Source organism: Columba livia, chromosome 3 (assembly GCF_036013475.1).
Source record: "Columba livia isolate bColLiv1 breed racing homer chromosome 3, bColLiv1.pat.W.v2, whole genome shotgun sequence".
Classification (NCBI taxonomy): Eukaryota; Metazoa; Chordata; class Aves; order Columbiformes; family Columbidae; genus Columba; species Columba livia.
In genome coordinates, this window is record NC_088604.1 from 99,405,813 (window position 1) to 99,422,449 (window position 16,637).

General features: G+C 36.6%; 1 protein-coding gene across 1 annotated transcript in view; it reads right to left on the bottom strand.

Annotated features, from left to right (window-relative positions):
- Window positions 1-615: 615 nt before the first annotated feature.
- Window positions 616-16,637, bottom strand: part of GPATCH2 (G-patch domain containing 2) — a 123,440-nt gene continuing 107,418 nt past the window's right edge. Inside the window, exon 10 of the mRNA XM_005499970.2 lies at window positions 616-4,271. Coding sequence (XP_005500027.2) covers window positions 4,102-4,271 — 170 coding nt within the window. The 3' untranslated portion in view covers window positions 616-4,101. The remainder of the gene's footprint in view (window positions 4,272-16,637) is intronic.

Consider the following 16,637-nt stretch of genomic DNA (forward strand, 5'->3'; position numbering starts at 1 on the left):
CTTAGGTATGGGACTCTACCATGGGTAACTGGGTTATGCAATTGCCATGTGCTAACTGCCACTGCTCCTGAAAACTCTGCTAGGGATGAAAATCTAACTAAAAAGTCTCTTGATTTTAGAGTAAGAGGGAGGGGATCCTCACTGCTGACATGTCTTTACTAAAACTGTCCTGGGAGTTTGGGGAGAGGGGAAGTGAAATGAATGTTCTGTGAGTTCTCCTTGGAGGAACAGATTTGGAGAACAGTTTGAAGGGAAAGCACAAGGTCCTGTCACAGTTATCAAAGTAAACATGTACTTAAAGTGTAAAGAGAACTTGTGTTTAAATGTTTTAAAAGAATATGACAATGGAAGTACTGCAAACATCTGAAATGAGGCATCTTCTGATGTCATGGTGTAACCTTTTCATCTGGATCATGACCACCTAGAAAAGAAGTACTAGTAAAAAGGTACATATAAGGTAGTATGATAGCTTTAGCACAATATACATCTGATTGGTACAAGATATTACCAACCCCAATTATGTTTTCAGAAGCAGCACGTTTCTGTACTCACCTGTGCAAGCAAATAACACTACTGAAAAGGATAGTTTAAAGAAAAGAACACACAAACCCCATGAAGAATGAAGTCTATTTATTTTATTTCATCTTGCACTTGTGTTGTTAAAGCAAAGCGTTCTATACATATTATTTAGCTATTTACTGGCATTCTACACCCATGACGGACCTAATTGCAGGAAGACAAATGCAGGGACAAACTTGTTAAAATGAGCGTATTGACGATGCTTCTCTGACTTTGACAAATATTTATTTAAAAAAAGATACTGCTCATGGGTTTATTTTATTAACAGTTAATGGGTCAATTCACAGAACTTTGAGACACCATGGAACGTGTAGCAAAACGCAATGCTGCTAATACTCAATGTCTCTTCACTAAACATTCTGCAGAGGAAGAATATTATGGTAACAGCTGAGCTACTGATTAATCCAACAACTAAACAGGAAGAATCTGTCAAGTGCTGAATGGTAACTTTTAGATACAAGAGGATCCTATATTTATGTAGGTAAAAAAACCCTTCAGTGCCACAGTCATTAAGAATTATTATCTGACAATACTCGTATATGTATTTTAAAATAATGTGAACCAGATTTACAGCAGGTATCATAGTAAGATTGAAAGTTAGGTATGGGAAAGACCTGAAGAAAAAAAAATCCATGTACTCTGACTTTTTTGAAAGCCAACTAACATTGCAATGGCTTAAAAAAGAAAAATGTACAAAGCATTTTTGTTTTGCTTCTTAACGCTAGTTTTAACTGCAAAATCGCACTACTGAAATATCTTTAAAACCACTACTGTGAGATGTGGAAAAAGAAATGAAATGATGAGTCAGAATAGGATTATTACTGCAACATAAAAGTATCTCGAAACACTACATTAAAATATCTTAATAAATCACTTTGTTCTACAGCTTCTAACAGAAAAAGTTGACTCACAACGGTGGCATCTATGAGAATACCTGCTGGAAAACAGCCAAGGTGTATCTATTTCTATATCAAAATCAATTTGACTAGTCTTAATGTCTGTTACTCACTAGTAGATTGATATAAACCAAAAAGTTGTAAGATCCCCAATCAGACTGAAAAGTTCTTCCATTATGATTGTTTACTAGGTCGGCTGCTTCGCTCTATCTGTATAAATGGATGAATAAAAAGCTGAACAGTCTAAAGAGGTTCTCTCAACGTGTATCCATTATTTCCCTCTTATCTGTTTAAAACAGGAAATACTTTCAAGTACTTCTGGAGTTGCAGACAGATTTCTTGAGGAACTACTGACACAGAAATACTTCAAACAAGTGTTATATGTGCCATACATAGAATTTCCAGCCCAAGATACGCAAGTGTTGTAACCAAAGTATAACAATGGAATTTTATCAGAGAATGAACATTCCTTTACAGAACAACCACAATTTAAAGATTCAATTTCAAAATTCAGATGTTGAAAATTATTTTAAGGAATTTTTAATTGTAGTGTACAATACAAAGAGGTCTTTAGAGTTCACTTGCCCTCAGTAGCACATTGCATTGAAAGAATGGGAGCATGCCACATAAATTCACTATTGTAAAGAACACACAAGTGGGCACCTCTGCAAGCTGCAGAATTTCAGGATCTCAGCCCTTTGCAATTATGTGGCCCTGAAATACTTTAGATATGGAATGTATTTAATTTGGTTTAGTTGTGCAAGAGATATCGAAGTGGTGAACTCATGTTATGTCCCCAAACCTTCCAATAAAAGGTATTTTGTGTTGATTACAAATCCCAAGTCTGTTTAAAGTTTCACATTGCAAAAAGAAAAACCACACAATCATATCAAGTATTGAAACAGAAATAAATAGTTCTGCTGAAACTCAGAGAACATGTGCATTCAGCTATCAATAAAACCAATATCAGGTATTAACCTTTTACACTCTACACTATGTGTATGGTGAAATAATGTTCCCAAACCGATAGGACTCACAGTAGAAAGCACGAACATTTTTTTTAAGCAAATTCAATGCTGTAATGCTGCTACTACTTCTTTCCCTAGTATTATTTTTTTCTGGAAAATGGGTGAAGTTGAGAGAAAAATAAAGTAATAAAAACATTTCTTAAAATTCATGACTGTGTTTCACAGTCCCACGAAGGAAGCTGTGCTCTTTTTATTGTAAGGAAATGTATTTGCAAGCATCTAGAAGAATTTTTCTCTGCAGTTTGGGAGCAGAGGAAGGAAGAGAAGGAGAAAAAAGACTGGAGAATCAAATCCTGTTCCTTCTGCAGTCAGGGTGAATATTGCCAGCTACTATGGGGTGGGCAGTGGGGGGACGACGACACAGGATTTTCCCCTTAGTCCATCTGAACAACAGTTTCCTTCAGCCCTATCATTTAAAGTGGAATTTGTTTTATACTGCAGACCAATAAGTACCCTAGGAGCTTGATTGGTTGGTGCTTAATGAAATTGCTTCTGCTGACATTAGGTACATTAGGATACTGATTAAAACACTTAATGATCCCTCTTGATTTTAAATTTCCAGCTTAGATTTGCAAGATGCCAAAGTATCTTTTCCCTTCCTTTCCTTCACCCTAATCCTGCTTCTCCTTGCCCTTTTTCTGTTCATGATCCTTAAAGGTTGTGGCTCATTGGCACCAGCTTGATCACAAACCAAATGATAACATGATGTAGAACACTGCATTGTTTAAAATATGCCAAACCCCAGAATATAAACACTGAAAGATAGTCATCTTCAAAATACAATTTCCCGGTTCAAAGCTCAAACTATTCTTACATGTGAAAACACTGAAGATTATTAATATAAAGGGAAATTCGAAGTCAGAATAAACTTTAAATTTTTTAAAATATTTGCTGAAAAGAAGATAATCTTGTAAATGTAAAAACAAGTAGAAAAGCTTTACTTTTGAGCTTGAATGGGGAAGACAGTGATACATTGCACGATAACGGTGTTGGAATGGCATTCCTATGACAACAAAGCCATTTTTCATGCTCCTATACAAAATTGCATACCATATCACCTTCCAGCAGGAAACGTGTATATCTTATGGGCAAAATGACAGCTTATCCTCAGATATTGTTAAACGCTAAAAAAACGGGTTTGGAAACTTTGCCTGAAAAGGGGGGAAACACAGTAGCTGTAAAAAGTTCCATTTGCCTTGACAAATCTTATCAAGACTCTCGAGATGAAATTATACTTACAAAAAAAAATTTCTTATATAATAAAACCTGCTGTGTCAGAAGCTTTTATGAAAGAAAGTGAATATACCGAATCTTATGCTTAATACAAAGTTTAAGACTACATAAAATTAAAAAGTAGAAGTTTTTGTACATTTTAGCACCATCAGAAAGTTAGACTTGAATGCCGGTTCTGTCTCTGTGGTCGTACCTTGCAGCTGGTGTTGCTAACGTGAAGCGCATTGACTTCAGTGATCTTTGAGAGAAGAATAACTGGGTTTGCTCATCACAACAAATAATATGTTTGCCTTTTTTTTTTTTTTTTTGTCTTTTTAAATTACTTTTGAACTTTATTTTTCTCAGGCAGGCAGAGCGCATTTCTGTCAGCTAAATCCAAGTCCGAGTCCTTTTGGTCTCTGCACGGCTCGTATGGGCTCTGCTATTCCTTTGCTGTCTGGTCCAAGGCCCGTGCCAGGGGTCCAGCCCATACTCTGAAGCATTCTGTTTCCAATGTTGTTTTCTGGGATTGGTTGGGTGTTTTCACCTACAAACCCTGAGATTAAAGAAACACACAGCATTAATCAGCACTGCCTGCCATGTGGAGAAAAGCAGGATAATCTCCCTTAAAGCTTTAAACCTTCTTATTCTCCTAATTCATCTAATAGGTTGCTAGAACAGGCTGTCTTTGCACATGTTGACCTCCTCAGTGCATATGATTCTAAATAATACAGTCTTACACTTTGTTTTATTTTTAATGTTTTTAAAGATTCATTCAGTTTTTAAGTAGGACAAATATTGTCATAGATCTTTGATATTCCAATACAGTAGATTTTACATCAGAGTCAAAAAACACACATCAGCAAGATTACCTGAATTCCTTGTCCTATACAGTTACTGTGCCGAGGTACATCATAGCATCACGATTACCTTTCCATTCTTAGCAATATTTACCAATGCTCTAGATTTCTTTTTACAAAACACAATAAATAATTTCTGATTAAAAAAATGCAGGTGCTACAGGAACAGTACAGAAAAGTGGCCTATTGTTCTGAAATTCAGCTCTACTTTAACTCAGTTACTCTTTTCCTGAGCATTGTGAGAGGTGATACATCCAAGTTTATTTTGGTATTTTCAATGCCATTAAATGCTGTTCACACTTTTCTTTCCTTACCATCGAGATCTCTGAGAAGAACTACTACACACATAGTACAGATTAGGTCATCAAGATTGCAAGTGTTAAAATGAGATTCATTTTTGTAAATAACATTATTTTTTCCATTAATACATCATAAAAAAAGAATGCCAAGTAACAAAGCTGTATATACATTTACATATATATATTTCTTCTTTTCCTCCCTAATCAACTGAACTCCTCAAGCTAGAGTTTGGAGGTGATGCATGGATAAGCCTTCCAATATATAATTGTCATGTATGAGGGATACAAATGATATTTATTTCAAAAATTTGCAGTAAAACTTACCAAGTTACACCCCACAATTTTTAAAAGGGCTGAAGTTTTTGACCTAACACAAGTGATCGCAAGTATGCAGCTGGATTTTGTTTTCAGCTTTGTTCAACATCTCCCCCCCCGACAACTGCACCCTGTGCCCAGCTTCAAATATTAACTGTTTAGCTCTTTACCTATTTATTATGGCCTGCTACCTTTTGAAAAATACTGTAGAAGGAGACTATGGTTCTGTGCTTTTGGAGACTATAATGTCTTCAATGAAGAATTTTCCATTGGCAAGCAGCTGGCTCATCATTATATTAACTTGCTAAGCAAGAACATCAGAAAAGTTGAACATACACTTCTGAAAAGTCCTATTTAACACACACATACAAATGGCAAAGCCCCACAGTGGAAACCACAGGTACAGACATAAGTTCAAAATGAGAGCTGCACATTAAAACCCTCACGGTGACTGTGAAGATGAATTTACAGTACTCCAGCTTTATCCACTACAGATCTGTTCATATTCAGTAAAATGCTGGCTACATAAAAGGTAGACAGCTCCCTAGTATATCTCAGTTCCTGAGTTAAAGAAAAAGGGAAATGCATTGAGAGGAGGCATTCTTTAATACTGGTTTGAAGCTATGCTTAATGCTAGGCTTAAAATAAAGGCTTTTAAGTTAGCAGCCTCCAGTCCCCAAGAGGGTTCCTCTTGAACTGACCAGCACAAAATTCAATGTCCAAGACTTCCTTTCTTTTCAGGCCCCCACAGGCAGAGGCAATTTTCATACAGATGAGTCCCTGACACTGCCTGGCATACACAACACAGGCTTTGCAACCTTCTTGGTTATCCTTTCTAGCTCAAAAAAAGAGAAGGAAAAAAGGCTACTGTTTCAACAAAAGTTCCAGCAAACCTCACAGGTAAAAAATCCTGGAAGTCTGTTTTGGTCCACTTTTCACAACAAGTGATGGTTAGAAATGGAGCATCATTCTAATGAACATCTGTGGAAAAATTAAGGGGGAAACTTATAAGAGAAGAAAAATCCAACAGATCTGCCAGGCAGGAAAGAGCAATGGTAAGAGTATATTTCATGACATCCAAGAATTGGAAATATTAAACCATTCATAATGCTGCTTAGGCAAAGACAGCAATACTGCTGGAATGGTATGCAAGGCATCGCCGGAGACAATGTAAACAGCTTACTTGTTAGTTTACTTGAGGGAAAAACCTACAGACCTTCTCTTGTAACAGATGTTATATCTTCCTATATGAATTTCAATTCTCAAAACCACCAGAGCAGCCTCACAAAAAAACATACGAAAGAACAATCTGTACCCTGACGTGTTATTTTTTAATAAACTGATGCTTTTGTTTTTTCAAAATAGTGCATTTTTTTTTCCTATGACTGACAGAATAATTGGAATACTTTTTGTACTTCTACAATGTATATTATAACTTTTTTTCCTTCCACTGTACATACCAAAATATTCCCCGAGGAATTCTGTTTTATTATTATATGCCATCAGATTAAAAACAGAAAAAGAAAAGAAACCACCACAAACTTGGTTTTCAACTCACTTTTGGGCAAACAACCAAACAGCACACACTGTCCAAAGGATCATGTGTTTGGACGCTTCTTGTTGTAGCAAGAATAAGTCAAAATCAAAAAGCCACCCAATTTGCCTGTATTACTAGTTGACTAATTACTCCTTGCAAATGAGGTGAACATGGGTAGCTTTTATTTTAATTGTGAGAGAGATTTAATATACACAGGCCGTTTTTTTGCAGTGTAGTCAGTTTTTGTATAAATACATATCTACATATGTCTTGAGGTTTTCAAATGACAGGTGAAAATTGCAGGAATATTAATCAGTAATGCAACATATTTTACTTGAATCAGAAGAATACAGATAATGGTATTGCCCTTTTTCACCATTCCACCACCAATAAGCAATCAGGAAAAAAAAACAATTGCTTTGCTGATTGACTGCATGACAGGAGAGAGCTCTTAAAAATCATGCTATACTGTGTGCTATTCCCCAGACCCCCATTCTGTGCTCTGGGCTTTTATTTTCTAATTAAAAGCAGTAATTGTCCTTGCAATATTCATCTTCAAGTTCAGTTTTTAATTCATGCCCATGGCACTTCTTGGACTAGCCAGTAGGGACTGCGAGAGGGACTGTGAGAGAGAATGGTCCCAGCACATTGGCCTTCAAAAGGGCTGTGCTACCTCTGGGATGTGTTTGGCCTCAACCCACCCAGGAGCAAGAGCACAACCCATTGCACCATCCCACAAAAAACTGCTCTGCAAAATCAGATTAATTAAGAAAAAAAAAAAGCAGCAGGGATACATTGTTCTAAGTTTACTGCTGTGTGAGGCTTTATGGGGTTCCAGGAGTTAAGCGGAAGACTCTGGACTACTAATTTGTTGTAATCTCCTGTGTAGACCCTTTTATTTCCACAGACTTGAAAATGTTTTTAGCAGCTGTAACAATTTGGTTCCTGATCTATCAGATGTGTAGCTTGCATGTAGAAGTGGCTGGTAGTACATGAGTGAGGAGCAAAGACTAAGGAAGAGTAACTTGCTTTGAGAAGACAGCGCTGTAAAACACCCTCACTTACGGTCCTTCTGGTTGCAATACTGCCAACTAAAACAAAAAAAGCCAGACCTCAAAGCTTTGTGTATGTGAACAGACACACTTCAAGGTCTACAAGTATTACACATATGACCTTACATACATGGAATACGGAATCTATGAGGAGAAAAAGGCAAAATAGGAAGGGGAAAACAAAGAAGTCATCATATTTGTTAATTTTGGTATGATATTTATGATGGCATTAAAGGCTGGTTTCAATGAAAAATAAAGGTATGTAATTTGTCTTAACAGCTGTTGAGACAGGTATGTCCTGGTTAAACAGTACACTAGCATTCAGTGCCACAGCCTTGATTTTACAGTGATTGCCATGAATTAATTTAATTCCATCTGTAAGCTAAAATCAGATCAGAGGTCTAATGCTGCTGCAGGCTCCACATCTGTCTAATCATTTTTGGATACAACAGCTTGCAAAAGTTCAGGTTTTAAATTTGCTTCATATTTAAGAAATAATGTTAGACCAGTGTACAACATCTTCAGCAGGAAACAAATGAGCCTATGCACAGTTTTGAACTGACAGATCCATTTTATTTGCAAAATGCTTCTAAAAAAATAAAAGCTCTGCAATTAAGTTATCATTTATTAAAGAATAATAAGGAACTGTGACCCCATAAACCACTATTGTGACGGCATTTATTTGAATGGTTCAATTGCTGGGTAAGACTAACATCAAGCGTGTTTGGTTTATATTGGGTGAATAAAATCAGAATACAATTAGGTTCAATCTCTGAAATAACCCTTATTTAAGATTTTTTGTTTGTTTGTTTTTTCCCCTCCTCCCCAGTTGTAAGAAAAGAATGCAGGCATATTGAGGTATTTAATCTCTGGCCACTGAACTATTTTTGATGTTAAGAAAATGGGTCTTTAAACAGTTCTGAGAAAATGACACTGTACATAAATATAGTCTTGGCCTTTCATCTTTCTTTTATATGATTAAGACTTGTGAGCAGAACAGCAATGCCTTTGCAGAGCATACCACAACTATTATTTCCTCTTCTTTCGCTCCCAGCAGCCTTAAATCCTTTAAATCCTTTCCTAGAAGGATCTCTTCTTGCTTGGGTAATTTTTGCAATACATGGCCTGCTAACCCCTTACCCCCTACCCTGGATCTCACTTATGTCTATCACAGCAGAGTCAGTCTTTCTACCTCAAATCTTCCAAGGAGCATTGTGGATGGTAATTCACTTGCGTAATTGGCTCAAGAGATGAAAATCTTGTATCTGCCTCTCTTAGCCACTAATCTATCCAGCTGACTGCAAGCCTAATTGGCAGCTTGTTTAGTAATTTGGCTCCTAAAGTGTCGTATTGATGTTGGATAAACAGCCAATGGAAGGAGAAACGATACATGCTGCTTCACTTTAAAAGCTACTGCACTTTCCCCCTCATTTTCTGAAAGTGTTTAATATTCCATCTCTTCTTTCTCTTTTCTGACTCCTCACTAGACAAGTGAGCCCAGAACAGCAGGGACTGATCCTGATGCACAAGACAATAGTATGAGGAACGTAAACAGAATAGTACATTGCTGTAGTGTGTCTTTTTATGCCAGCTCTCTCTAACTAGCAAAATGGGAATTGGATTGTCTAGATGTTTATATTCTTAAAACCATTTTGGATAATTGTGCAGTCAGCATCATGAGTGTAACCAACTTCCATGCTGTTATTTTTAAAATCAGTACATGCAGTGGTTTTCAAAATTAAATATACTATGGCTGTGTATCTAAAAACAAACAGTTACAAAAATGCCAGATTATTTAGCTAAATACTTGATATTGCATATTTATACCAGATTATTTAGCTAAATACTTGATATTGCATTTTTATACCAGATTTTTATATATCTCTCACACCAAGCTATATAAGACTATGTCTGAAAAATAACCTTAGAATGATTATAGTTCAGGTGAGCCTGCTTGCACTGTGTTTTATTCTAGCTAGCACAGAGACAAAAATAACAGAGAGGACAGAGCTATAACTTCAGTAGGTGTTGGAAACCTCCATATTTATCCAGCATTCACAGCAGAGTTTTGCTAATATTGGCGCTGCCATAGTTTCATTCCTACTGCCCCATTGCAAGGGGTATTAAAGGAATTGTCTCATAACTACGGCCTGGGTAAATGCATTCTTTCTTGCAGCATAGACCCTAGATTTAAATAAATTTTTCACTCTCCTGAATATATAAGCATAAATCCACACACTGATGAACACTGGGACACTAAACTTCAAGTTCAACTGGTCATCACCAACCACTTGGAAACGGATTTTCAGGTGCTCTTCTCCTTCCATGCTTCATTTGCCTATGCTACGTGTGAAGTGTAACTTCTCACCCATTCAGTCTTTACTACTTCTAAAACTGGTTGGGAAGAGTTAGAACTCTCAGATTCTCATTTATCCCTCCATAAGGGGAATCTCTGGGATACCCAAGACTATTTTTTCACTTGGGTCCAAAAGGGTCAGTTTTATGCCTTGTCTACGCTGACAGAAAGACCGTCACTGATGGCACTTTGGAAGAAGCGTTCTCATGGGGGACCACTCCAAAGCTCTGCTCAGACCCCTCGAAACTCAGCAACATTGCTCCCTTCTGATAAGCATTCCCTGACTTTTACAAAGAGACTTGTGACCTTACACTGAAACCCACAGGGAAGGATTTAAATCACAGTAATACTCTCAAAATGGACAGTGCGGTTACTGTTAATTTCAGCAGAATGATTGAGGATTAAACTGCTGTTAGGACTACGCACATTAGGGTAGCTCTATCTGATCCTAACCCAAGAGGGATGAACTGCCAGGATGTCAGAGCTGAGGTTCCACTTCTACTGCTTGTTCTGTTGCCTATGTGGTTACAGTATTATCTTCTGTCAAATAATCTTAATTTAAAAATGAAGATCATTTCATTAAAAACTAGGCAAATACATCTGCATAATTTTTACTACAGGCTAAATAACCATTTGCCTATTTACTTATGCAAACAGTGCTCACTGGGATCCCTCTATCAGTAATGAAGGCATCAGAACGTAAATCTTAGTTACTACATTAGCACTGGCAGTGTCAATATATAGGCTGAAAGGTAAAATTCTCTAACAATCAAGAAATCAAAATTTCTTCTCATTGTAGTGGAAATCAAAAGCAAAAATTTTCTTTATGCAATCCAGAATATAATAGGCATCTACAATAGCTTGTATTAGAAACTTTTCCACCAATTGCAAAGCTTTTATAGAAAGACTGAAAACAAAACCACCAACTAGCCTGGACTGGAAACATGACCAATTAATTTTCTATTCTCACATTATGAAAATATTTTCTCATATCTTAAAGCAGCTACTTTTATTCCTCTGAAGTGGCAAAAACCCTCTGCATAAAGCTATCAAGTTTACACATAGGCCTCTTTGCTTATTCAAAAAGTAAATTACATGCTAACAAACCTTTAAGAAAGTGATATTTTCATAATCTATAGCAGGGCCTCTTTGCAGCAGTGCTCCCTGTTCCCTTGGGAGAAAGGAAAACTAGTCACTATCAACTGAGAGGTTGCTGTGGAGAGCTGGGATACGAAGTTATATTGACTGGGGAAAAACTACACGTACTTCCTCCTTGCACATTAACTCCCAAACCTTCTCTGGTTACCAAAAGTCCTGAGGGACTGACAGGAAGATGTGCCAGAGGGGGTTTAGGTCGGACATTAGGAAAAGGTTCTTCACCCAGAGAGTGATGGAACAGTGGAACAGGCTCCCCAGGGAGGTGTCATGGCCCCAAGCCTGACAGTGTTCAAGAAAACTCCCTCATACACATGATGTGAACTGTGGGGTTGTCACATGCAGGGACAGGACTTGGACTCGATGATCCTCGTGGGTCCCTTCCAACTCAGAACATTCTATGATTCTATGATTATTAGTTGAGTTCTAGGAAAACTGCACAATGCGTATAATGAAAAAGGCGATGGTTCTAACAAACTGCACTTAAAATGGAGGCGGTTCCTCTCTGTGAGGAACCACTTTATTATGGTGCCAGGTGGAGAATTAACAGAACTTGCAGAGCACACAACTGACCGACCAGTTTCACTGAGAGTGAAGTATACAACTTTTTAATGAGACCTACCTTTGGAATTTGAAAAAACACCTGGTTTATCCTTTTTTGAGCATAAATTTCTTATATATTAAGGATGCTCTCATTGGTGATATTCTCTGTTAAGCTGGTTTATGATTGTTGAAATGAAGTCCAAAAAACTCACAGAATCATAGAATATCTGAAGCTGGAAGGGACCCTTAAGGATCATTGAGTCAAACCCTCAATAGAGGCAATTTGAATGCTTTCCACAACCAGAAAGAAACAGCTACCTTAGGAAAGATACCCAAAGTAATCTGAGAAATTATTTTTGAACCTTCCATATTTGAGAAGATGATGGCATTAAGAAAGGATGAGTACTATTGTCTCCTATAAACCTGAGAGTTTCTTCTTGACTTTGTATTGTCTTTGTGTACACTCTGAAGAATATTGTCTTCTCTCTAGATGACAAGAAATCCATCAGGAAATTCCAAGTATAATGTTGGTTTCTCGCTGCATTGCGGATCTTTTCTTCTGAAGTTTGCTACCTAACGCTCCTCATTGCTCTGGTGTTCATATGTAGGGGGCACTGCTTGAACCAATGACCTCAGCTCAACATGAAAAGTCTTTTGCTCAGCAGGAATAGCAGTTTCCAGTACTGGATGGCACTGTGCAGTCTTTCAATTTTTAAACTGATCTAGTGAGACAATAAGGTAGCCAAAAAAAATCCCAACAAAACCCCCAAAAACGAAACCCCCCAAGCCCCAGAAAGCAGGCCCTAAAATCCTGCTGCAGAAAGCAAGCAAACAAGAATGAGTATCCACAGGCTGGATGACCAAGCAGACATGCTGTGTACCTCAGAAAGGACTTTGGTAGACTAAGGATAAGAAATGGCACAACACAATAAGGAAAAGTGTTACAGCACATGCCAATGTTGCACTGCCCTATGAAAAGGGATTTCAGTCTACGGAGTTGTACATTCAGTAGACGGAAAAGCAATGATCAAGCTAAAAAAGAAGCGGGCATATAGCAGTTAGCCTAGAGTTTTGGGAATTTACTGCCAGTTCATCCAAGTACACAAAAGTCTACCCTTTCTCTGCAACTATCTCACTAAGTTGACCTTCATCACAAACTCAGCCTCAGCCACCTCTGTTATCACAGTGTAATCACAATCTTTTTCAAATCATCGTTTCAGTACTGCAGATATTCAGGTCCAATTTTTAATCACTGACATATTAAGCATCAGCAAAATAGTTTGCTTAGCTGTTCTGTTGGCAATTTTTAAAAAGGAATGAAAACATGTACCCTTTTGATTACCTTGTTAAAGTGAGTCATGATGGCATTATAGCAGTGCTCAGTATTTCTGCTGTAATTAAGAATCTGTCATATTTTTCATTAAAACACATTCTTTAAAATGAGACATTTAACTTGGTCATTTCAATCAGTACCAGCCGGAAGTGTAGCATGCAACATGCCAACTAGATAAAAAAAAATTACATCTGAAATTTGCTTTCGTAAAATGAAAGTATTAGTGCTTATAACATGTATAACAATTCATATATTTTATATGTACATTCTCTGTATTTTAACTACAAAGTAGCTTTCTCTTTTTAAAATTAGTCTTTGCAGGTTTTCACCACTGCTCCAAACTGTAAAACATGCTATGTAAACATCAGAGCAAAAAGGCTATTTGCAAATAGACATAAATGGCTATTTACAAGGCACACAAATATGTTTTTGTTATGAATCAGACATTCTACATTCTGTAAATCACGTTATTAACATCCCACACATGTGAAGCAGAATCTGGTGATTTTTTCCAACAGTCAAGATTCAGAGGTTTCTCATTAAAAAAAAAAAAAAAAAAAGAACAATAACCTAAAAGGTCTTCAGGATCTAACAGGAGCTGAATGAGAAAAAAAGCTTGTACAGAAGACCAAGTCAATAGGAAAGGAACCGGGTTAAATGCATATTCAGTGTATGAGCATGGCATTGAAAATTCTGTAGCATCTACTGGTTTGATATGAGACTTTAAAATTGGTAATCTAAGACTGAAATGGCTCTAAACATTCTCATAGGTTTCAAGGTTTCCAGTAGTAACAATTCTCTGCAGACAATGTACTTTCTCTTGCATACAAATTATTTTTTGTTGTTGTTTTGTTATTATTTTCATTAACACTGGACCCAGTTTTGGTAGGGCTATTTCCATAACAATATATTAGTTTGTCTAAGAGGTTTTTATAAAAACTTTATGGTACTGTATTGCTGCAATGAAATATGTCAGGGTGTCATATGAAATAGCTCTACCACTCAGGTGGTCAGAGGGCATGAAGTCACTGTGAATTACCTGGTCCCAAATCTGTCTAGAATCACTGAAATAATATTGGTTTCATGGAATAAGCTGTGCAAAAACCCAGATGTTTATAATGTACACCACCTTATTCTTAAAAGAAATCATAGGAAGTACTAGTATCTTTTTTTGGTACTTGATAAACTAATTAATTATCTAGGTTCAGTAAAACACAGATGGGGCTGTAGAAAGCATCCACAAACCACAAAATTTATCTTAGTAAAAAAGGCAGAATAGGACCCTCCTGTTTCAGTACTGTCAGCCCCTAACAATCCAAAGCTACATGATCTCCCATTTTCTTCACTGCTTTTCAACACAGCTCTTCCTCACCTTTACAAATGACATTTTTGAAACTATGAAATTCTCTGTGCTGCTTGAACTTTCTTGCTTCAATAGTCTCTCATTGCTGTACAAGTAAATCTACATCCTTTGCTACTAATATACACAAACCTATTGGTATGTGACTTTGACTCCAGGCTGAGAACAGGCTATAAATTTAGAAATCAATATCTAACTCTATCAATATTCATTTTACTTTTTCAATACAAAATACAAAGGTGAAAGAGCAGTAAATAAGATGGAGTACTGAAATAAATTGGGTGTTCTTGTCACAATTAATAAATGTTTAACCAATAACACTGCTTGCTACAGAAGTCTCTGGCTTTGTAAGGTGTCTGAATGTAGCAGGTGTTACCCTTGTGAGACTCAAAACCAGAGAAAGTATTTCAATACTTCGTTAGGATCACCAGTCATTCTCTTCAGCGCTACTGAACCTAAACATATAAATGACCATTTTCAACACCCTACAGAGTGCTACAAGAATTAATTTACTCATGTAATTTATTCAAAAAATGCAAAAGTGAATTCTGAAAATACATTTTTCAATGGATTGGCTCAGATGAAACTTGGCTAATTTGCAGCACATACAGCTCAAGAAAACGTTTGTAGTTAATGACTCATTTACAGACAGCCTTTCAGGTTTCACTGTGGTGTTAAATGTGGACAATTACTAGCAGAACGCTTCTTTTCACTTCCAAATTTTGTTCATGTAAATATACAACTTTTGTCTTGTCTTTCTTTCAAGCAAAAAGTACACAAACTCTTCTTTGTAAATCTAGTCCTTCTGTTCCTATATCTTAGCTAACAAACTACTAAAAGAAGAATAATCACATACCGATCTTTCACTTTAACCTAAATTTCCAAATATATTTCCATTCTAAAAGGAAACCCTGCTTCTTTCAAAGATGGTAGGAAATACTGAGAAAGACAAGAAGGCCTGCAATGGATAAACAATAATTTAGCTGTAGGAAGGTTACCCTTTGAGAAAACACTAATAATTTATAAAGCGCTATACACTACCTACACATTGTACAAGCTTATCAAAGTTTCTATTTGCTTAAAAATTCACAAATGCAGAAAAAAGACTTTTCCAAGACTGCAGAAAAAAATTCTTAATCCTCCTGCCCAGAACAAAATTGGAAAGATTGCCTTCAACTTGAAAAAAAAAAAACAAACCCAGAACACACACATAAAAGTACCACACCTGACACCTTTATCCACTATTATTCTCCGTCACTCTCCATGTAAAGGCAAATTTTGGGGGCAAAACAACCTCAGAAATGGTGAATATATAGATACATAAGATTGAAGGACCACATAATGTATTTGCCTTCATATCAAAATATTGGCTTTGCAAAGTTACACAGAGGAGTCAGCTTGGAAAATAAAATATTGAATGCAGAAAGCCCAAGTTAAAATAAATAATAAAATTGATTTCATGATACTTCATAGCCTCTTGGTACACAATGACATCCTCTAGTACTTGAAAGTTGTGAAGTGAAAATCACCTTGTGGAAAGAATTATATTATTCTCTCTTCAGCCATTAAGTATTTTTCTTTCTCACTTCACATATGTTCAGAGTCTCAGAAGCTGACCCATACATTCTTTTTTTCTGCTGCCTCTAAGGTGCCTTTATAACATTTTTAATACTATTCTTGGTCTGCTTCTGCCACTGAGGTTTGAAACAAAGAACTTTCAAGAGGGTAAATTCAGTTGGAATACAAATATTAGGCTTCTCTAAAGACATCTATTTAGAATACATTGGAAGAGCTGTATGTGTTGCATATGTTGCTATAGTAATTGATATACAACTAGGACATGCAATTCAGATTTCCATAGTAGCAATATAAAAAAAGCCTCACATAGGCACACACACACAATGTAATCCTTCCACTATGCACATGTATAATTAATACAACAAACTGATGAGAGTCCTATAAATCACTGCTAGGTATTGAAAAAGTCATTTCACAGCTGTGACATCAGCAAAACGCATCCAATGGTTGTGACCTCGCATCTGTAAAAATCTTTCAGAAATGTGCCTGCAAGTGATTCTTATTTAATCTACAGCACTAATTTTATAGCTGTGT